The sequence below is a fragment of the Pteropus medius genome, unplaced genomic scaffold, assembly GCF_902729225.1.
Source record: "Pteropus medius unplaced genomic scaffold, Ma_sr-lr_union100, whole genome shotgun sequence".
Lineage (NCBI taxonomy): Eukaryota > Metazoa > Chordata > Mammalia > Chiroptera > Pteropodidae > Pteropus > Pteropus medius.
This window is the reverse complement of record NW_024346980.1, coordinates 1,033,529-1,054,855: the sequence shown is the minus strand read 5'-3', so window position 1 is coordinate 1,054,855 and position 21,327 is coordinate 1,033,529. Positions and strand designations below refer to the sequence as shown.

The window sequence follows — 21,327 nt, the reverse complement described above, 5'->3', positions numbered from 1 at the left end:
TGTGTGTGTGCGCACGTGGCCTGTGTGCATCTTGGGTGAGCACGTGTGTGCCTGTGTGTGCGCGTGGCCTGCGTGTCGGCATGCGGGGCTTGGCTTAGGCTCTGGTGTCCCTCTTTCCAGGCAGCAGCAAGACGAGTCCCACGGGCCGGGCTGACCTGCCTGCCCATCGCCACTTTCCTGTCCCTGCCTGAACCGGGACCTGCTGGCTCCGCGTCCCTCCTCCTGCCCCAGCAGGTTCCGGAAGGAGAGAAACTAATTACAGCCGATAAAGGCCTCGCTCAGCGGAAAGATGCATTTTCATAAGTTCTAATGCCAGTTGGGACAGGGAGGCTGTGCAGGACGGGCAACCAGAGCTGCCGCCCCAGAGAGGGGTGCCTGGGACCCCGCCAAGGCCAGTGCACCCCACGAAGGCGGGGGAGCTACGAGGAGAGACGGGTAAGGGGTGCTGTCTTCCTCACTGACCCAACGCTCGCCCCACGGGCCCAGTCCAGCAGCCTGGGGCGGACCCCCGGGAGCAGCTGCAGCAACTGAGCATCCGGCCACGCGTGCCTCCGGGTCCAAAGCCGCCAGCCGAGCCGCGTCCACCCACCGCAGCGCACACGGCGCCCCCGGCCCCGCCCCTCCCAGACACCCTGCGGACCCTGGCGCCCTCGTGGGTGCTGCCCGCTGCCCCACCCGACCTTGAACATCTGCTTCACCCTGTGCCGGGGCAGGTTCACGTTGAGCTTGTGCAGCAGCTGCAGGACCTCGCCGATGCTCAGGCTGCCGTCCCCGTTCTTGTCCGCCTCGTCGAACGTCTGCTTCAGCCACTTTGGGGCTGAGTTAGGGGCCACCACAGGTCCGACAGGGCCAGCCCACACCCTCCTGCAGCCCAAGTGCCCCTTCCGTCTTGCCTGCCCCAGACGTGGGGCCCACCAGGGGCAGAGGCCCCACCCGAGGTGGGCAGGTGGGTCCCCGGGGTCCGCCCCCGTGCCCAAGGATATTGGTCCCTGGTTCGCTGGCGGCGGGCCAGGCTGTCCTCGTCACTGATGCCAGCCATGAGGTAGCGGAGGCCCGTGACCCAGGTACGCGCCTCGTCGCCGCTGGGCGACACCAGGCCCAGCGACTGGCGGTGGCTGCCGTGATAGATGCTGAAGCAGCAGTTGGGGTCGAAGTTGCTGTCCGGGTACCGCTGGAAGACCTCCGACTGGCGGCCCTCGCTCACCTCCTGGATGGAGTCGATGGGGACTGCGGGGGCGGGGGTGGGGGGACCAGTCACAGCCCTCCCCGCGGCAGGCGCCCCCACCCCACCAAGCACGCGCGGTGACCGCCGGGCCATGAGCGGCCAGGCCGGTCCCGCCTGAGGCTGGGGGTGGCTGGGCAGGGGACTGTCTCAGGGACCCTGAGGGTGGGAGAAAGACCAGGCGCGAACGTGCTGGGGACAGTGAGCGGGCTCCGCTCTGCCCCTGAGGTCCATGCCCCCCACCGTGTGTGTGAAAAACGCACCCCAGAGGGCGGCACCACCCCCACTTAGCCCCGCGTCCGGCCTCTGCATCTGACCGAGGCTGCAGAGTGAAGTGGCCCGGACGAGCCAGCTCCATCCGGCCAGCTCTGGCCGGCTTGTCTCCCCATTCTGAGAAGGCAAGTGCTGGCCGCAGGGCTGCGACCTTGTGGCCACCTCGCAATAAGCTCTGGCACCAGCAGGGGGAAGGGGCGCAGCAGTCCGAGGGTGCAGCGGGCTCCGGCTCAGCAGGTGCCAACTCAGTTTCCACCGAGGATCTCATTACTGGCTGTGCGCCTGGGCCCCGGAGCCTCCGCTCAGAAGCTGAGTGAGCACAAGTGCCGGGAGCTCTGAGGGTGTGTCAGGGTCCACGCCCGTGTGAGTGCAGACACAGGCGGCCAGCACCCCCTCCGGGAGCCAGGCGCCCCGGGCTCAGCACAGTGGCCCCCACTGCATCTTCCGCAGAGCCCCCCGCCAACGCCACCGGCACCGGCTCCTGCTGCTCCCATGAGGCTGTGCCCATCTGGCTGGCGTTGTGTCCAGAGCAGAACGTGGGGGGCCCTGACTCCCCACCCCCTGCCCCCAGCCACCTGGGAGCCCCCACTGCCCCTGCCCGGGCATGCAGAGCCCACCTGCCCCTGCCTTCTCCAGCTCCCCGTGTGCACGTGTGCGCGTGGTGGGCAGGTGGTTCTGGGCCTCTCTATGAGGGGGCCTGACAGTCAGGGAACAGCTGCCCCCCATTCCTCTCTCCCGGGGACCCCTCCAAGGCCACAGTCAGCCTGGCCTGCAGGTCCCTGCCCCCTCGGGGTCTCCGTGAACCCCCACCACTCTCCGCTATTTGTCATCCTGTGCTTTTCCCGTCCTCGGCAGGACATGAGACTGGCCTGTGGCTGGGTGGTGATGGTGGTGATGCCCACGCCCCAGTCAAAGGACACTTTCTTATGGGCCAGGTCCCCAGGATGCCCAGACCAGGAAGAGTGCCTGTCACAGAGCAGGCACTCTGGAGTGAGGGCAAGCCCCTCCCCCGGGAGACTCTCCCAGAGGGCCCTGGGTGTGGCTCTCCCCTGGGCCGGGGTGGCAGTGCTGCCCTTGGCCACTGCAGGTCTGAGGCCTGCCCTGTCACATCTGGGTCTCTCCTATCAGCAAAGCCAGAGGCAGGCCAGCAAACCCCCTTCTCCTGGTCCCTGAGGACTCTTACGTGTCCCTTCCTGACCCCTGGGACCCCCGGCCCAGTCCCTGCCATGTCTGCGCAGAGAGTGACTCTGCCCCTCCATCCCCTGCACGAATCTTCCCGCCCAGGACCCCTCCTCACCCCGTCTTCACACCCCCACGGCAGCTTCTCACACCTGGGCCGACTTTTGGCACCGAAGTCCCGCCCTCGGCGTGCCCGGCCGGGGCCTCCGTGCTGGAGGGACGTCTCCTCTCCCCTGCCAGACGGACGGTCCTCCTGCCTCTCAGCCCAGCCCAGCCTCCAGCACGGGGCTGGGTGCTCCCCACGGAGCCCCAGGAAGCTGTGCCAGGTGGGCAGCAGGGCCCGGCCGTGCCCCGTCCTGTGTGCTCAGGTCACTGCAGAACTCCGGGGCCCGCTGAGCCCGTGAGCGTGGCCCGGAGCCCCCTGAGACGCCCGGCGCGGGCTGCTCCGGGAGGGGCCCCCCACCCCAGGCGCCCCACTCACTCTTGGCCTTCTCGTTCTTGCGTGAGGGCCGCCAGCGGATGCAGGAGCGGTGCTCGTCCAGGAAGTAGAAGCGCACCAGGCCCTTGGAGCCGCCTCGCAGCTTCACCATCTGGGTCCCCGCCTGCATGGCGCTCATGCACCGCTCCACTGGGCGAGCGGACGGACGCACGGCAGAGACAGACAAGCAGACGGGTGCCGGTGAGCGCTGCGGCTGCCCCGCCGCCCACTGCAGCCTGCTCCCCCACCCCCACCTGCTCAAGCACCGGCCCACTAGGTGCCTGCGACCCCCAGGCGCTGGCCTGGGTCGCACACCAATCTGGGACCCTGTTCAGGACCAGAGCCAAAGAGGAAGCTTTCTGCCCAGCCAGCTCCTGGGAGTCGGGGGAGCTGGCCCCGATGGCCCTGGGGCCTGGGGGCCAGGTGAGGCCCCAGGACGGGCCACCTGCCCACGCCCCACCCCCATCTACCGCCGGGAGCGGCCCCGGCAGCCACAGGACGCTCAGCCTTGCTCGCTGGCCCAGCCACAGGCCGCTCCCAAGTGCCGGCACCCCATGTGGCACATCCAGGAAAACCTCCTCCTCCTCCTGTGTGCAATGGCCCAGGGTGGCACCAGTACACGTGGAGGCCACAGTGGGTGGGGGGAGCACAGGTCTGGGGAGGCACAGTGCTGAGATTGAGCTCCAAACCATTCCCCCTCCCGGCCCCCTACGCCCTGTCCCTCCTCTGTGCGTTTGGCCCCATCTGCAGCCTGCAAGCCTCCCAGGTCCCAGGGGAGGTGGTGCCAGCTGGGACAGTGGCTCACTGGGGCCAGGCAGTGAGGTCCACTGTAAGGGCCGTTGTGTCCGGCACCAGCTCGCTGCTCCCATAAGTGCCAGGGACCCACCCGCCAAGGCTTCACAGCCGCCCGAGTACCCAGCCAGCCCATCCGCCAGGGCTGTGCCCTCAGCCCCTCCTTCCCGCTGCCCCCCTGTGGTTCAGCCTCTGGGCCCCAAGGGCGGGCTCAGCAGAGGGGGGTGCTGCTGGAGCCACACGACCCCTAAAGGGGGACCCCAGGAGGCAGGAGGTGCCAGTTTGCAGGGGGGGCACCCCCAGGCCTTTCACACCCGGGGGCTGGGTAGGGCTCCGTCCGGGCAGGAGCAGGTTGGCCTGCCCCCTTACCTAGTGGGCCAAGCTGCCACCACGGGGACACGGCCACGCTCCCTCCAACCCACAGGAGGGCCTCTGCCAAGCAGGCCACCGTTCCCTTGGTCCGGCTGGAGGTGGACGGCCAGGAGACAGACATCCCCGGACGAGGGCCGGGGCAGCTCACGGGGCCCCCGGCCCGTCACGGCAGAGGTCAGGCAGTGGCAGGCGGCTCAGAGGCTCCGCGAGGACCCTCCCCTACTCTGCGTCCCCCACTTCCCCCTCAGCGCCCCCCGCAGCCCCCACAGGGCTGCTCCCAGGCCCCTCTGGCATTGGCTCGCTGTTACCTGCTGTCCCAGGAGGCCCCCGGGCCGGCCCACCCATCCCCAGGACCCCGGGCAGATCCCCGAAGGAGCAGCCTGGCAGGGCCTGCCGCGGGGGGGCCGAGCGCCTCTGCCCAATCCCCTGCGCTAATCCGAGCCGGGATCCAGCCCAGCTGGCCAGAGGATTTAGGCCAAGGGAACTCCCAGCTGGGGACCAGGAGGGGACGGGACAGGCAGCAGTGTTGTCTGAGGCCCCGGGCCACGAGCCCCCATGTCCCGCTGGGTAATGACAGGCAGGACGGACAGGTGCCCTCCCCCCGCTGAGGACACGAAGAGCAGCTGTAAGGCCTGCAGTGACGGCCTCACAGAAGCACCCTCTGGGGCGCACCCTCAGGCCCTGCCAGGCGGTCTCCCCACCGTCCTGCCCGTGCTGGACGCCCAAGCCTGCCGTCCACCCTCCATCCTCGCCTGTGCCCCGCCGTCACCCCGCGCCCCCCAGGGCGGCCTGGAGGTGGGGCAGGGCCAGGGCCTCTTGTGCCCCAGTGCCCAGGCCTCTGCAGCCTGGAGACTGGAGCCGAGCGGGGGCAGGGCGACCCGCCCAGGCCTGTGGCCCACGGATGACCGGGCGCCCTGGGACTCCCAGCGCGGGCTGCAGGCCGCACGTCTCCGAGGCTGGGTCTAGCCCTCCCCGCCTGCCTCGCCCAGCTCCAGGCCCCTGGCTGTGCAGCTGCGGCCCCCAAACACCAGCCCCCAGCTTGACCCTTCTGGGTGGAGGTAGCCCATTGCCCAGGGCACCTTCGTCACTGCAAACCGTCCCTGGAGGCTGGGCTGGCCTGAGCCTACTGCCCGCCTCATGCCCGACCTGGCCTGGCGAAGAGGACCGGGCCCAGGAGCCCCTGCTAACCGGACACAAGGCCACACCAGCGAAGGCCCAGACGGGGCAGCCAAGCCCAGAAGGAGCTGACCACACACGGGGCAGCTCCGGGCCGTGAGGAGCAGTGGCAGGCAAGCAGGAGACACAGGAGCGATGGCTTCCTGGGCTGACCGCGGAGAACCAGGGCCACCGGCCAGACTCGCGCGACCAACCCGGGCAGAGCCCACTCAGCCTCTGCCAAGGAGGCAGCAGCCCTCGAGGGAGGCCGTTCCCTGGGCGGTCGGGGGAGGGGCCCTTAGCCTCCGGGATGGGCAGGGGGAGACGGGAGAAGGAACCAGAAACCCCAGGGCCCATGGGGGCCAGAGTGGGGCAGGGGGTTGTCCAAGGCTCGGCCTGGACGAGGCCCGGGGGCCCACGCGCCCACTCCCTAGGCCAGCTGACGCTCCCACCACTCCCCGCTGCTGACCCTGCGGCCACCCCCGACTCCGGCGGCCACCCCTCCACGGCCCTCCCTCCCACCCTAAAGCCCGCAGTTCCTCAAACCCCGGTCGCAAGGGGCCACATCTAACCTCAGTCTGGGGGTGCTCCCATCTCCCGGCTCCCCATAGCTGCCGTGCTGGCCACTCTGTGCCTTCCTTGGGCACATCCTTGGGATCTCGGCCACTAGCTGATCAATGGTCTCTTGTCACTGGGGGCTTGGCTGCCTCCATCGGCTTGGGCAGGGCTTCGGGGACGGGCACTGATTGAGTGGGCACCCCGCAGGCCCTGAGTCCTCCTCGGCTGCCCCGGGCCGTAATCCTCCATGGATCAGGCAGACAAAGGCCCAGCTGATCCGGCCTGATGCAGGGCCCTATCGGCAAGGGGGACCCCGGTGACCCCACCCTACCTCCGACTCCCCACGAGACTGGTGGATGCAGAAATGCAGCTGCTGTGCAAAGGCGGGGTGCTCAGGGCCCCAAGGTACCACGGGGGAGCCCCTGGCCCGGGAGGCTGTGTCTGGCACCCTCGCTGGGTGTGTTCAAAGGCCACGCCCTGGGTCACTGCCAAGCTGTTCGACAGGCCCCGAACCCGGGTGGCTCGGTCCCCAAACTAGGAGGCACGGTCCCCCCCTCCGCACCCCGACTCCTGGCACAGCACTGGCCTCAATGAGGGGACAAGGCAGAGTGTCCCCCAGAGCCTAAGACAGAGGTCCCTGCCTCCTACCCTCACCCAGGCCCCCAAAAGCCCAGGTAGGCAATGCCGGCCAGCACCCCAAGCCCCCACGAGGTCACCCGAGCCAGCCCCACCCTCCACTCCCTCGGAGTCACACTCGGGGCCCAGGTCCCAAGGCCTGAGAGACCCCCACCCAATGCTGCCTGAAAGCAGATACTGGCCGACGCGGAGGGAGAAGGACCCGGCTCCCACTGCCCCAGAGCGGAGTCCCGGGGTGCCCGGCTCCCACTGCCCCAGAGCAGAGTCCCGGGGGGCCCCTGGGTGCCTTTCACACCAGGGCCAGGCTCACGCCTCCACCCGGCGCCCACCTGCACGCTGCCCACTCCGCTGACCGGATGTAGGCGCAGCAGGCCCTCCACTGCTGTCTCACAGGCCCCAGGCCTCAACACAGTCAGCCCGGTGCTTCCTGCCCGGGCCCAGCCTCAGTCGGGCCCAGACACCTGATACGGCTGCCAGGGCCTCTCATCCGTCCCCCGGCTGAGCCGCAGGCCACGTGGGAGGCCAGCTTGGCCCGCACCCCCAGGCCAGGCCAGGTGGGGCCAGCAGCCCTGGTCAGGAAGGGGCAGGGAGCTCTTTGGGGATCCAGGGTGCCCAGGCCCCTCACGCCCCCATCCCAGCTGCGCCCCGGACTCCCTGCTCTGGTCCGCATCCCAAGTGACCCCTGCCAGCTCCCCGGGGCTGCCTGACAGGCCCACACGCATTATCTGCACACTGTGTGACCCCCGGGTGCCCCGGTCCAGCTGTCCCTGCCCTGGCTGGGAACAACCCACAACAGGCGCCCGAGTGTGGGTAAGCACTGGCTGGGCCCCCAGCACCAAGGCCACCCAGCCCGCTCTGGGAGGTGACACACGGCCAGCGCCTGGCACGGCACAGCTGTCACTGATCTGCTGTGGCCGTCCAGCTCGCACAGATAGACAGGCGGGCAGGCACAGGCAGGGCTCCGAGGCCTCCAGGGCTGCCGGGCCCTGGACCCACACTGACCCCCCAGAGGACCCGTCACGACCCTCCTGGGCCCAGCCCCGGCACTGAGGCTGAGCTGCCAACCGAGATGGCCCGACCTGACCCAGAGGAGAGCGTCACGCGGCCCCTGCCCATCTCTGTGCCTCAGTGTCCCCATCTGTCAGAAGGCACCTGCCCCTCGCTCCCTTCTCCCCAAGCCCTGCACAGGACAGGGCGGCCCAGGACAGGGCAGCGGCCGCTCCACAGTGGGGAGCCCTCACTGCAGGAGCTGGGAGCACTTTCGTTTCTGTGGCAGACTGCTCTTGTCCTGACGCAGGCGACAAGAGGCCAGCGGCCAGCATCTGCGCCTCTCCCCCAGGCCAGCATCTCTGCCTCTCCCCCAGGGAAAGGCAGATTCATCTCCCAACAAAACTCACAGACACCCACAGAGACACCCACAGGCTTCCCGGCGCGAGCGTGCCCTCACTCAGCCGGGCCCTGGAGGTGCTCAGCCCCCTCCGCCCGATGGCTTGTCCCTTCACTGAGCAAACCTGTCAGGCTGGGTGTGGGGCCCAGCCCTGGCCCCCCTGGACGCCCGCCGGCCCCTGTAGCCGGCCCTGCTCGTCCAGCTCTGGCCCCTCCTCCTCCAAACCTCCTGGCCTTCTCGAAGAACCTTTAAGTGGGCACTTCCTGTGCTCGGCCACGTCCAGCAGCAGCAGGACGCGTGGGGACCCATTCAGGCCGCAGCCCTCAGGGGCCCTGAGCCCCCCGCGTCTCCCGCAGCAGCCCCGAGCTCCCTGCCTCGCCACTGCTCAGCTCTCCGCCGGGCCCCACTTTGCGAGCAGTGGGTGCTCGGCCTGGGCCTGGGCGGGGAAGAAGGCGGATGAGGCCACCCTGCCCCGGCCACGCGGGGATCCAGCCCCTCGCAGGAGGCGGGGACAGGCCCACACACATATGGCCGAGACGATTTAAACGTCTGAGAAGCAGCTCGCCGTCCCCCCCACACCCCACGTCTGGGCGCTGCCTCCCACCTGCTTTTATTTTATCAGAGAGTGTGAGTCGGCTCCTCGCACCCGCCCCCCGTGGGACCCCAGGGCGCCTGTGCCCAGTACCCGGGGGCACAGGAGCCGGGGCTGGCCCAAGGGGTTCGTGCCAGGGCAGTGGGGCCTGGGGGTGGCTTGGCGGGGTCAGCAAGGCCTCGGCTGGCCCCAGACAAGCCTGGGGGGAAGGCCGGGGTCGGGACCGGAAGCAGAGGGGAGAGGGTGCCTCAGAGCCCTCTTCGCAGGCCGGCCGCTCCGGCAGGCCCTGGCCCTACCTCGCCCAGCTTGGCATCCAGGACCCCAGAGGGGCCCAGGACCGTCCGCCAAGCTTCGCACTGCCCCTTGGGCTGCTCCTGGCCTCCTGCCGTTTCGTGGCCTGTGCACCAGAGTCCAGGGAGCCAGGGACGCGTCGAGTGTGCCAGAGAGCAGGGTGGGCTCAGATCGCCCAGCTGCCAGCCGACCGCAGACCTGGGCCTGCACCTCCCCCTCCCCACAGAGGCCCAGCGGGTCATTCTCTAGGCGGGGACTGGGGAGGGCCAGAGGGACATTTCTGTCCGTGACCCAGCAGGGGTGATGGGACAGAAGCATGTGTGATGGGCATAGCCGTCCACAGCTGGCCCAGGCTCCTGCAGCAGTGGCCAGGAATGGACAGGACTTTCTGGAGGTTAGGGACGTCCAGTGACCGGGGCCCTCCCCTGGAGAAGTCCCTTCCAGTGCAGTGGCCCCCATATGGTCACTGAGCCTGCCGAGCTCCACAGGGAACCTGGGTCTTCGGCACAGTGGGGCCCAACACCTGCCTGAGCCCGGGCCCCTCACGCCGGCCTCAGCATGGGCCCCTCCCACAGCCACTGTCCCGGGCCCCTCGCCGCCCAGCAGTCCCCAGGCCAGCCACGCAGCACTGGCACACTGGACAGTCCTGTGGGACAGGCCTCTATGAATAGCCGTGCACGGCCTCGGCACACTGGGGTTCCTGGCGAGGCTCCCGCCCTGCTTCCCACACCCGCACAGAGCAGAGGTGGAGGGGGCTCACGGGATGGCTGACGTGCACCCACCTTGGCCAAGGCACCCTGGAGGGAGGCGCCCGGCCGTGCAGGGCGGGTCCAGGGAGCCCCCAGGGAGCCGAGAGTGAGAGAGGCTCACAGCAGTGGCCAGGTCGGGCACTTTCCTGAAAAGTCAGCAGATGGAGCCCAGCCCGCCTGTGGGGAGCAGAGGAAATGCCTGCCGTGTGGGGCCCGCAGCGCCCAGGGAGGGGTCCTCTCGCTTTGGCGACCGGCCCTGCCCCGCCCCACCCCGCCGGAGCCCGGCAGCCAGCGGGGGAGGCTGCGCAGCAGCTGGTGGGGCCGGACGGCCGCCGGGCAGAGTGGACCGGGCGGGCACCGGGCCACGGAGCAGGCAGGAAGCAGAAGGCTGAGCCCGTGCCGTCCCGGCCACGGCTCGCCCGCCAGACCGGCCTCCCCCGGGGCTGGCACCGCGAGGCTGTTCCAGGAACGCGGCCTCCAAGTTTGACTTCCCAAGGTTCCAGGGCCTCCTGTGGGACCCCCACCTGCTCCCCTGCCTGGGGCTGGGCCAGCCGCCAGCCCTGCCGCCTGCCCTGAGCTAGGCCGGGGTCTCCCGACTCCCATGGTGGTGTCCAGACGCTTGCCCGCTGCCGACACTGGTCACCTCCACCGCAGGGGCCGGCACAGAGGCGCGAGTGTGGCCCACTGTCCCCAAGTCAGGGGAGTGTGTCTCCAAGTCAGGACAGTGTGGCCCACTGTCCCCAAGTCAGGGGCCCCATCACGGCTCCTAAGGATGTGCCTGCTGAAGGGGCCTCCCTTAGGCGCCCGCCTGGGTGCCCTGCCCCCGGACACAGAGCCCGAGGGTGCCTCGGGCAAGGGGACAGTCAGAGCAGCGTACTATTCCCTTCGGCCAGCCACCCAGCACGACGCGAGGCCCCACCCTGGGGTCCCCCACACGCAGTGCCCCGAACGGGTGGAGACCCTGTGCGGGGCTGCCCAGGCAGGCCGCTTCTCCCCGCCAGCTTCCCAGGGCCGGAGAGAACGTCCCGTCCTGGGGGTGCCCCCTGCCCCGCCGGGGGTCCACAGCCATGGGCCTTTCCCATACAGGAAGCCGGTCCAGCCAACGGGAGCCCACATACACGCCGCCCTGAAGACGAGGTCCAGAGAGAAATGGCCCCTCCTCGTGACTCCCGAGCACGGAGCGGCTGGCACCAGAGGCAGCCCCCTGCGCACCCCCCACCCCTGCCGCAGGAGGGGGGCACCCTGGGCCGGGGCCCGCCCACTGGCTTTGCAGGAGGAAGGTGCCAAGAGCTGCAAGACCACCGCCATCAGCTCGTTAGCTATGCAGATGGAGGGCCGGACCCAAGACTCGGACCATCTGCTCATCCCCGCGGCATGCTGGAGAGACGTTCTGTCCCTGGGGCGGGGGGAGGGGGGGGCGTGCGCTCCTCCCAGCTGATAAGGGACGCTCCGCATGCTTCCTCCTGCAGTCGGCCAGGCCCTCGGCTCAGAGCACGGGGACACAGGGTGGGCTCACGGCTGCCCCTGCCACTGCCGCCCCAGACCCCTCCCCAAACCGTGGCTCCTCCCTTGCTGGCTGCTGCCGCCGGGTGTCAGATCTCGCTGGATCCTGGGCCTTGGGGCCACACGGCAGCATCCAGTCCCTGCACAGTCAGCAGGAGGGCGTCCTGCACCCGGAAAGCCCACCCACCCATGGGATCCCAGCCACCAACTGGGACAGGGGCTGTGGTCAGGGAGTTGGTGCTCTCAGGGGTGGCGGGACCACACAGCCAAGCCAGAAGTGTCTGTGCCACCAGCCCACGTGCACCTGCCACACTGTCCCCCATTCATAAAAGCCATTGCAGCCAGGGAGGGGACAGCTGCACGGGCCAGGCACACTCGCTTTGGATGCTCGCGGCCGCCCCGCTGCCCCTTCCACAGAGGCTCAGAGAGAGCCAGTGCCTGGCTGGAGGTCACACAGCTCATCAGCCGCACTGCCTGGAACACTGCCTGGGCCACCAGGCAGTGACGCCCCTGCTCCCTACACATGCTCGCCCAGGCTGCCCAGCCCTCCCCCGTGTCCATGCCAGTCCGGAGGCAGAAGCAGCAGGTCCAGCCCCCAGACAGCCCCCAGGAGGCAAGCTCCTGCCGTCCCCGGCCCCCGGCCCCGAAGCAGGAAGTTCTGTTGTGTGGCCCCAGTGGCCCCAGCTGCAACCGACGCTGCCCCTTCCCTGCCTGATGCTGCCCACCCCTGGCCCACGGCAAGAGCTGCCCCGGGGGCAGACAGAGACCGCGGAAGGAGCTCTGCCCCGCCTGCTCTCTGCAGGATCGCCTCCCGCCCCAGCTCCGAGGTGCCCGGCGGCCCTGGGCAGCCTCAGAGGGCTCCTGCCACCCCCGCTGACCCGTGCTGTCTGCCCAGGGCAGTGCCCGGGCCCCCAGGTCAGGCCAGCAGGACACACCTGAGCAACAAATCTCCCTCCGGGGGGCAGGGTCCGGAACCTAGAGGGCTCAGCAAACGCCTGCCGGGCCCCTCTGCAAGAGGCAGCCGCTGCCCTGTCCCTGGTGCTGACCGGAGCTCAAGCCCCGCCCCCGCCCTGAATGAGGGGTGCGGGTGGGGTGCCCCCAGAATCTCGCGGGCCAGAATACCCCAGACTAACCCCCGACTGAGGCTGGGGGAGGTTGGAGGTGAGGGGACTGTCCCCTGGGCTTAGGGGCACCTCCTCCCACCGCCTGTCAGGGTCATCTCCACCCTTAGGTGCCCGACCGGGGGAAGGGGGACCCCAGAGACCCCTGGGGGAGGGGCCAAGCGCTGCCGCGTGGGTCAGCGGGTCAGCGGCGGGCGGCTCTGCAGCTGCCACGGCGCCTTCCTCGAGCTCCTCCTGCCCCCTTACCTTGGTCCCTACTGAGCCCACCGGGATCCCCCGGGTCCTCCATGGCCTGTGGGTGCCACCCCCTTGGTCACCGGTGCTGTCGCAGGGGCCGGGTGGCAGGCTGGCCCCACGTGTCCCTGTGCCCCCCAAGCTGCACCCCTGCCATCCTCGTCCCCACTCTGCCCGCTGCCGCGGCTGGAACCGCCTCCCGCGGGAGCCCCGCCCGCCTTAACCCTTTGCAGCCCACCCAGCAGCCTCTGGTTGGGCGCTCGGAGGCCAGCCCCGGGAAGCTCGCCGTTCCCACAGAGGCTCCGGCGACACCTCCTGCCTCCACGTCCCCCTCTAGGCCCCCCAGGAGCTGAATGTCCCCCAGATGGCAGCTCCCTCCGGACCACTGGGACCTCTGATCATTGCACACAGCCTCCCCCCGGCCCCGTGGGCTGGGCCCAGCACTCCCGGGGTGGCCAGGGTGACAGTCCACTGGCTGCCGGCCAGGGGCGTGTGCACAGGGCCACCATAGGGTCCAGCAGAACCCAGCTCCTTGAGGTTCACATCCCTCCTGTGCTCCTGCCCTGCTGCCCCACAGGTCCCTCAGCGGGGTCTGGGCGGGGGGGGGGGGGGGAGAGGAGCCCCCTGCCCCGCCTGCTGCCTGGCCAAGCAGAGAGCAGAGCTGGGGTGGGGGCGTGTGCTGAGCAGCCCCAACCATCGGTCCCCAGCCGCCCCTGCTTCTCGGTGGCCGAGTTGGAGGTTAACCTGCTGCCCCACAGAGGGAAGTAACACTCCTCAGCTCAAGGACAAGGCTCTCCACCCTCAGGGGCTGCTTTGAAAGCTGCCACTTCTGCTGCGGCCCATCTGATGGGACTGACCTGCAGCCTAGAGGGTGGCCTGGGTGGGGGGGTTCTGGAAACATGGGAGGCCGAGAGTTTGAGACCGGCAGGCGAGGCCCCCAGGGTGTGACCGCCTCCTGCCCATGAGGCCCCAGGGGTGGAGGGGGAGGGAAGCCACGTGAGCTGCCGCCACCACCACCACCTGGGTCCGGCACAGAGAATGCCCCGAGGCCCACCGCCCAGGGCTGCCACCCCTCCTGCTCTGCCTCTCAGGGAGACCGGGCCTCGGTCAGAGCGTCCACTGCCTGGGCTCAGGGGACCTGCCCTCGTGAGCCAACACTGCAACTCCAGTGTCCACACAGCCAGGGTCCCCAGGCCTGTGTCCGTGGGGCTGGTGGAGAGGGAGGAAGGGAGGGGCACTTAGCCCGACTGACTTTTCTGCCGGCGGCGCCCACGGCTGAGCGGGAAGGCCGGGGCGGGGTTTTCCAAGCCAAGGGGGCCAGCGCTAGCAACGCCACCGAGTGCAGATGCGCGAGAGGCGTCCAGAGGCAGCAGAGGGTGGTCCAGCTCTGCCACACCTGGGCTCCGAAGGTCCCCTTGGACAGTCCCCCGTGGAGAGGACCAGCCACCCCGAAGCCGCAGAGCAGGAGAAACTGGGGCAGGTAGACAGGGGAGTCCAGAGCCGACCCGGGGAGGCGAGGACGGGGCGGGGTGCGCACCGCAGGGCCCGCCGGCCTCCCCCCGGCCCCCCAGAGTGGACAGAGGCCCCTGAGCCACCGTCTCCTGCACAGAGGCGGCTGAAACGCGCCTCCAGGTTGGGGTGAAGAATCCACGGGTGTCGCCAGCCGCCTGCTGCGCCAGCCCGGAGATGACTTCCGTTCTCAGCCCGTGATTAAAAGCGGTGATTAAGAGCCTAGCGCCGCACATGTTCATTTGCTTAAGATTCTGATTTCCCAAATCTCCTTTCTGGGCATTTAAGCAAAATTCTGTCTTTGAGAGCATTTGGCCTGGCTGGCGGTGGGCGGGGACGCACGTTGCTGGCAGGGCCCCAGGGGTGCAATTCTTTTCTTGTTTGAAGAGGGGACTGGAACAGACAGATACCTCAGGTGACGGGGAGCAAGCCAGGCCCCTGCCTGAGCCCCTCCGGGAGCCCCCGTGTGCCCTCCTGCCAGGCACGCCACCCCTCTGCCCCACGTGCCTGCTCCCTGCCCCCACCGCACCCACCACACACGTTCCCTGCCTCGGGGCTGATGGCACCGGGCGGCCTGGGGTGACAGGGATGGGGCTCGCCACCCCCGGGGCAGGGCTGGGGTGCCCGAGGAGGATAGAGCCAGGGCTGGCACCCTGCGTCCACCGCCCCGGGCCTGGGCCCCTGCCTCCCAGCCTGACTGTATCTGCGCAGAGGCCAATCGGCGGCCACAGGTGACGCAGCTCCTGGCTCTGTCCTTCACTTCCCCGGCATTGCTGGGGGAGGCTGTGCCCTAAGACCAGCCTGGACCTTGGTGCTGGTCCCTGGCCAGGCCTGTCTCGCTCGTGCCTGTTTTCCCGCCTAAGCGACGGGAACGCGGCTGGCAGCCCTCCCTGCCTGCTCCGGACAGCCGTGATCCCGTCGGCCTCTGCACGTGGAGCCTGCCACCCAGCGCTGACCCCATGGCTCTGGCTCCTTGTCCCTCCCGCTGACACCGCACCAGGCGTCCGGCCCTGCCGCACCTCCATCCAGGTCGGCCCCAGCGCTTGACACACTGGACAGAGGTCCCGAGAGGCCAGAGGTGGCCCGGGGTCGCCGTGGGTGGAACGTGGGCCCCGGCCTGCTCCGCAGCGCGCCCGAAGCCTGGCTGCCGCCTGGGGTTCCACGACTTACAAGACGTGACACGGCGCTTCTCTGACACCGAGGGCAGCCGCGCCCGGGGCAGGTGCTGGACGGGGGCGGGGGACACGGACCAGGGCCACGATCAGGCCAGGGCTCCCCCGGCTTGCGGGCACCCCAAGAGCCAACGTGCGTGCACACGCGTGGTGTGTGTGCCCAGCACGCACCAGAATCGACAGTGTTTGAAACGGAAAAGCACCCGAGAGGGCCAGGGACACAAGACCCTGATGGGGACGCAGAGACTGGGGACCTGGGGACGCGGCGGAGGGACCCCTGGCATGTCCCTAATCCCGCGCCCACAGGCCACCTCAGAATGCCAGCGTCACCAAGGCCCCCAGAGGCCACTGGGTCCACCCTCTCTGCTGTGCAGACAGGGCACCCGAGGCGCGGGGTCTTGCTCAGGGCTCCAGGCCAGGCAGCGGTAGAGCTAGGACCAGGACCAGACCCTGACCCCAGGCCACAAATGCCACATCTCCCCCGAGGTGGGCCACCCCAGCTGTCACACTGGCCCCTGCTGATCAGCTCTCAAAAGCGTGAGCGTGTGTCTAAAGACGCAAAGGCCCTCAGGTGACAAGCCAGTACCCACAGCTCTGCTGGGGGAGAGACACGGCCAGGGACGGGCCCGAGAGTTTGGTGGTCACTCAGCATCGGAGCCAGTTTAGTGCCGCCTTCTCGCCTGGGGTCAGAGTTCTGTGCTGTTATGACCTCTGTTAGGAAATCGAGCTGCTCGGGGGTCCTCGCAGTGGCCGGATGCACCCCCAGCCCCTCCACACTCACTCAATGCACCTGTACGGGCTGAGCGGACCCTTCCTCCGGGAGCGGCTGGGAGGGAGAGGCAAACTGGCACCCAGGGCAGGGGACACCCTACCCCCCGGCCCAGACCCCCACATGGAGTCACCCCCAGGGCTCGGTCAGGAGCCCATGGCCTGGCCAGGGCGGGGCCGGACCACGGGGTGACGGCCTCACCGAAGTTGCCCGCAGCGACCCCGGGCTGCGGGCTGAGATGCAGCGGGCCGGGCAGGCCGTGGGCAGTAGGGAGGCCCCACCATGCAGTGTGGCCAGCGCAGGCCGAGCTCCAGAGGGGGAGTGTCTGGGAAGACAGCCCAAAGTGGGGCGTAGGCAAAGCCCAGAAACCGGACAGAAGCACGGACGCTGGGCAAACGGCCAGCGGAACCGACCGCACAGGCCCTGGGTGGGAGCGTCCCCACTTGCCCAGGACAGCCCCAGCACCCCCGTGCCAACCCCAGACTCCCCACGCCCGGCAGAGCCAGCAGGCAGCTTCGAAAGGAACGCAGCCGAACCCCCAGAACAAAGGCATCCATAAAGACAACACAACAGAGAACGGTTGGATCTGGGGTCCGCGGAGTCAGCGGTCAGCGGAGGAGGTGGGGTCCCACTGGCCAGGGTGGTCGTCATCCCCACAGCATCCCGGGGGCCCCGCCAGTGGCGACCGGCTCCAGCACCAGAGCAAGGTGGGATCCGCCCGCGGGAGGAAGCTGGGGCGACCGGGCGATTCGGGGCGGGCTGGCGGGGAGGGGACGGAGGCCCAGATGGCGGAGGGGTGGGAGCTTCCGGATGGCTCTGCCCACGCGTTTGAGCCCCCAGGGGCCAGGGGCCAGGTCCCTGCAGGGACAGACCACACTCGTCCCTGCCTGTGGCACCCACAGCCACAACACTCGTCCGTCCACTCTGCTCCCTACAGGACAGCCCTGAAGCCTCTGCTCGGGCCAGAGAGGCCTGGCCGGGGTCATTGGTTCAGGGCCCCACCCTGGGCTGCTGTGACCCCATCGCACAGGGTCACAGCAGCCCGCAGGAGCAGGCACTGCCCTCACTGCCTGACCTAGATTTCACGCCCGCGGGCGGCAGCCAGGCAGAGCCACAGCCAGCCTGGTGGGAGGACAGGCGGCCGGATTCCAGGGCAAACGCAGCCGCACAGCCCCCAGCCGGCCCACCCGGGGACACCCTCCCCCGACGCCCCCAGCAAGGTCTGTCGGGAGCTGCCTATGACCCAGCCCGGTCCCTTCCCACAGCCTGGGCCCACGGCAGGCAAGCCAGTTCCCAGGACCCGGGCGTCCCCTGCAGTCTGGCCGGCCTGGCTCACGTGTGTGTCGTGCCTCCTGGGCATGGGGTGGGAAGCCGCTGGACCACTTGCACTGATTAAAAACACAGAAATCCTTGAAGTTGGAAGCACGTGCTTGTAAATGCATGCGAATCAGCTCCTGCCTCTGGTGATCTCAGGGCTGGCCAAAGGGGGCCACGCAGGCAGGCACACAGCCCCTCCCCAGAGCCCGGCCACCCATGTCTGGCCCCCGCTGTCAGCCAACGGTTACTGAGCACCTGCTGGGTGTCAGGCGTGCACTTGGACTGGGAGGGTGTAGTATGCGAATCAGAGCAGCCCCAGCCTCATGGAGCTTCTGACCGGGGCGGGGAGAGCAGAGGACAGCCCTGGTCCCAGTCCCTTGGGGAGCCCCGGGTGAGCGTGGGCAGTGGAGGGGGCCCCAGGGCACCGCAGCCTTCGCAAAGCCAGCGAAGACCAGCATGGCACGCTGCAGAGCAGGGCCCCTGGGGATAGGGGTTCTCCGACTCACACCCCCTCCTCGGCCTGGGCCTGGAGCAGGAGGTCGGGGCTGAGACCGAGAAGGGGCCCGGGCAGGGGCCAGAGCGTGCCGGCTGGTGCCCGCTCTGCCAGCTCGGGCACGTGCCTGAGGCAGGAAGGAGCTGGAGGTGACCACGTGGCAGGGGCTGCCTGCGGGACCCTCCCTGGCCGCCAGCACCCCGCCTCTCACACGGCAGGTGGCCCTGTCACAGCCCTCTCCCGACCTGGTCTCCCATGAAGATGCAATTCCTAAGTTCAGCCCGTCACCACTCAGATGCCACTTGCTGAGTGGCATCTTCCCTGATGGAATGAAAATCATTTAAAGTCCTGAGTGGGAGCGCGTGAGCCCGCAGCAAACAAACTGAGTGCATGGTCAGATAGGGCTCTCGTCACGGTGACTGCTGACTCGTCACGGTGTCTCCACCATGGGAAGAAGGCCGGGCCACCCCCGGAGGGGCCATGCAAGGCACGGCCCATGGCTTAGCCCCAGAGGGGTGACCGGGTTGTCTGGAGTGTGCAGAATAGGCTGGCACCTGCAAGGTTCCGAAACTGACCCCCTAACAGCCCCCATTCCCGCAGGGACCAGGTACGGGGGGCGGGGGGCTTCAGGGCTGTTTACAAAGGGGGGTGGGTCACTGGGAGGCAGTGGCTCAATGAGCAGCCTAGACCCCCTGGGTGTCACGCGATCGAGCCAGACGAGCCGGGTACTGCGGCCCGGGAGAGGCGCCTGGCACAGGGTGAGCAGCAGCCACATGTGCCACTGACCGCCGAGACCCCGGCCACGTGCACCGCAGGGTCCCAGGCCATGCGCACGGCCGACCGCCGAGACCCCGGCCACGTGCACCGCAGGGTCCCAGGCCACGCGCACCACCCCGGCTCCACGCTGTCCCAGACTTCATCACCTTTGCGCCAGAGGAAGGATGGCTGCATAAGCACGGATGTTAAAAGCCGGCGAGGCTGCAGAATGCACAGGGCTGACGAGTGGAAGCTGGGCCTTGAGGCCATCTGCACGGAGCCAGGTTTGTGGGGACCAGGTCTGGGCCGGGGGCCCACCGCTGCCCTAGACCACAGAGCACCCCGCCCCTGGGCACATAGCTCGCTCTTGCCGAATGCTTACTGAGTGGCCTCAGGCGGCAGGGAAGGCCAGCCAGGCGGCTGGGGTGCTCCGTGGTAACACTCCCGCCTAAGTCAGCTTCCCTGAGAGATTCGGCTGCTGACCGGCCAGGAGAAGCCGGAGGGAGCCGCGTCTGGGGCACAGGGTCTGCCCCTCCCCCGCGGCCAGCCCCAGGGTGACCCCCCACTCCCACCATCAGCCCCGGCCTCAGGGTGACTGCCCCTCTCCTCCGCAGACATTGGAATCGGACCGTGTTGGGCACCTCAGGAGCTCGGGCGTGAGATCAGGGTGGGGGACACATTCCCCTCTAGGACCAGAGAGAGATCTCGCCATTCCGCCTGAGTGGGTGCCCACCCGCCAAGCCGGGGGTCTCCAGGGCCTGGCAGGAGGCGGAGGGGAAGCCCCTCCAGCTCCCAGACTGAGCATGCGGCTCGGGGGCTCAGCACCCGGCAGCTGCGGGGCAGTGGGTGCTGCCCGCGAGGCCGTCAGTGCTGGGCGCCGGTTCTCCACGGCCCCCGCTCAGCTTCCCGAGGCCCCGAGCCCGCCAGCCACCAGTCCTTAGCTTGCAGGGTTCCCGTGGACCACAGACCTGTGGTGGTGACAGGCCACGCTCCCTGCCACACGGTGACTGCCTCACGTGCCCCCAACACACACCTTCACTCGCAGCCCCGGCCGGACTCAGTGTGGGGGGCCCCGAGCGCCATGCCCTCGGCCCGCCAGCCCCGCCTGCGGATGGCGTGGGCCAAGCAGCCATCGAGTGCTACTCACAGAAACGTTTATTTTTTCTTTAGGGCAAAAAAAGGAAAAGGAAGGAGAAAGGGGGTCCTAGCTGGCCGTGAGTCACTGGGGACGTTCAAGCAAACGGTGAGGGGAGCAGCCCCCCTCCCCGCCCCGCCCCCAGCCCCCCCGCGGGCGGGGAAGGGGTCCTACTCCAGCTGGGGCTGGTCCTCCGGAGACGGGGCGGACTACGGGCCTGGGGGTCCTGCCTGAGCAGCAGGCCCCCCTCACTCCTCCCACCAAGACCCCCGGACAAACCAAGGCCAGAGGAAGGCCCAGCCCCCGCTTCCGAAGGAGGTGGGTGTCGAACCCAGGTCCCGGCGAGGACCAGTGCCCGTCCTTTCCACCTCCCTCCCACCTGCAGGGGCCAGGGAGCGCCACCGATGCGGCCCGGGCCCCTCGGAGGCCACCTGTGGGGGGGGCTGCCCGGTGGGGGGCGATCTGAGGGGGGCCTAGCCACCCCAGCGACCTCATGCGTCTCCAGGAGCGGCACCCGGGGCTGACAGCTGAGTCACCTCCCGGGGCTTTTTAAGGCACAGCTGAGCACAAGGGGGCAATTTCGGTCTTTCTGACGAGATGAGGGCACGTGGCAGAGAACACGGGGTTGCGGCCGAGCACGGGCTGCGTGCCCTTCACCGTGTCCCCCAGGAACTGCAGGGCTGCGGCTGCCACGTGCAGACGGGGTCGGGCAAGAGGGTGCCGAGGACAGACCTCCCTTCCCCGGCCCCACGGGCTGCGGCAGGCCTTTCCAGCCGCGTGACTGGAGTGTCGTGTCCTTGACAGGGGCCGTGACCTTTGAGGGCCTTCCTGAGAGGAGGGTCAGCAGCCACTATGGACAGACTAGCAGCCGGAGGAGGTGCGAAGTGGGTGCCAGCCAGGAGAAGGTGCCCTAGGCCGGGTACTCGGGTTTAGGGACCGTGTGATATGATCTGGCCTTGTGGCTTCGTGGCCCAACTGCAGCTAGACACCCCGTGCCCCGAGTCCCCAGATGGGAGGGCCTGGGTCTCCCCGGCCTCTGCCAGTCCCCGGGTCCCCGTCCATACGTCTCTCCACTCTCCCGAGAAAGCCCCCAGGAGCGTGCGCTGCCCAGAGCCTGCTCCTCGGCCGTCCTGCAAACCAGTAGGCCTCTGCAGAGCACCCCAGCCAGTGGGGCCGGGCGGGATGGGGGCAGCCCCCCCCCCGAGCACCCCTCGTTCTGGGCCCCGCTTCCCACATCGCGTGGTGCGCCCCCAGTTCCGTTCCTCCCCACAGACGCAGAATATGCCAAGCCCAAAATAACCCCACAATGCGCCTCGTGCCGCGCCTACCCCAGAATGTAACTGAGGCGGGCACAGCTGCAAAGCCACTTTAAAAATACACTAAACACACAAACAGCTCCGCCCGCGAGGAGGCCTGCCTCCGCCCACGGCCGCTCCACAGGTACGGGGTGAAGGTGAGGCACAGGCGGCGGGGGGTGGGGCCAGGCAGCAGAGCAGGGGAGGGCTGGACGGGCACCCCCAAAGCGCTCTCTCGCACTGCAGGCCGCTGGCTGCCCTTGGCATCCCCCTCTGCAGCCAAGTCCTCCCGCCCCTACCCCCACGACCTCGGGAGCAAACGCTCCTCCAGCCCCCCAG

General features: G+C 69.0%; 1 protein-coding gene across 1 annotated transcript in view; it reads right to left on the bottom strand.

The window, feature by feature from the left end:
• The window catches only part of PLCH2 (phospholipase C eta 2), a 65,421-nt gene that overhangs the window by 25,060 nt on the left and 19,034 nt on the right, over positions 1 to 21,327 (bottom strand). The window contains exons 3-5 of the mRNA XM_039876920.1: positions 3,156 to 3,302; positions 974 to 1,227; positions 681 to 809 (exon numbers count right to left, since the gene is read on the bottom strand). Coding sequence (XP_039732854.1) covers positions 681 to 809; positions 974 to 1,227; positions 3,156 to 3,302 — 530 coding nt within the window. The remainder of the gene's footprint in view (positions 1 to 680; positions 810 to 973; positions 1,228 to 3,155; positions 3,303 to 21,327) is intronic.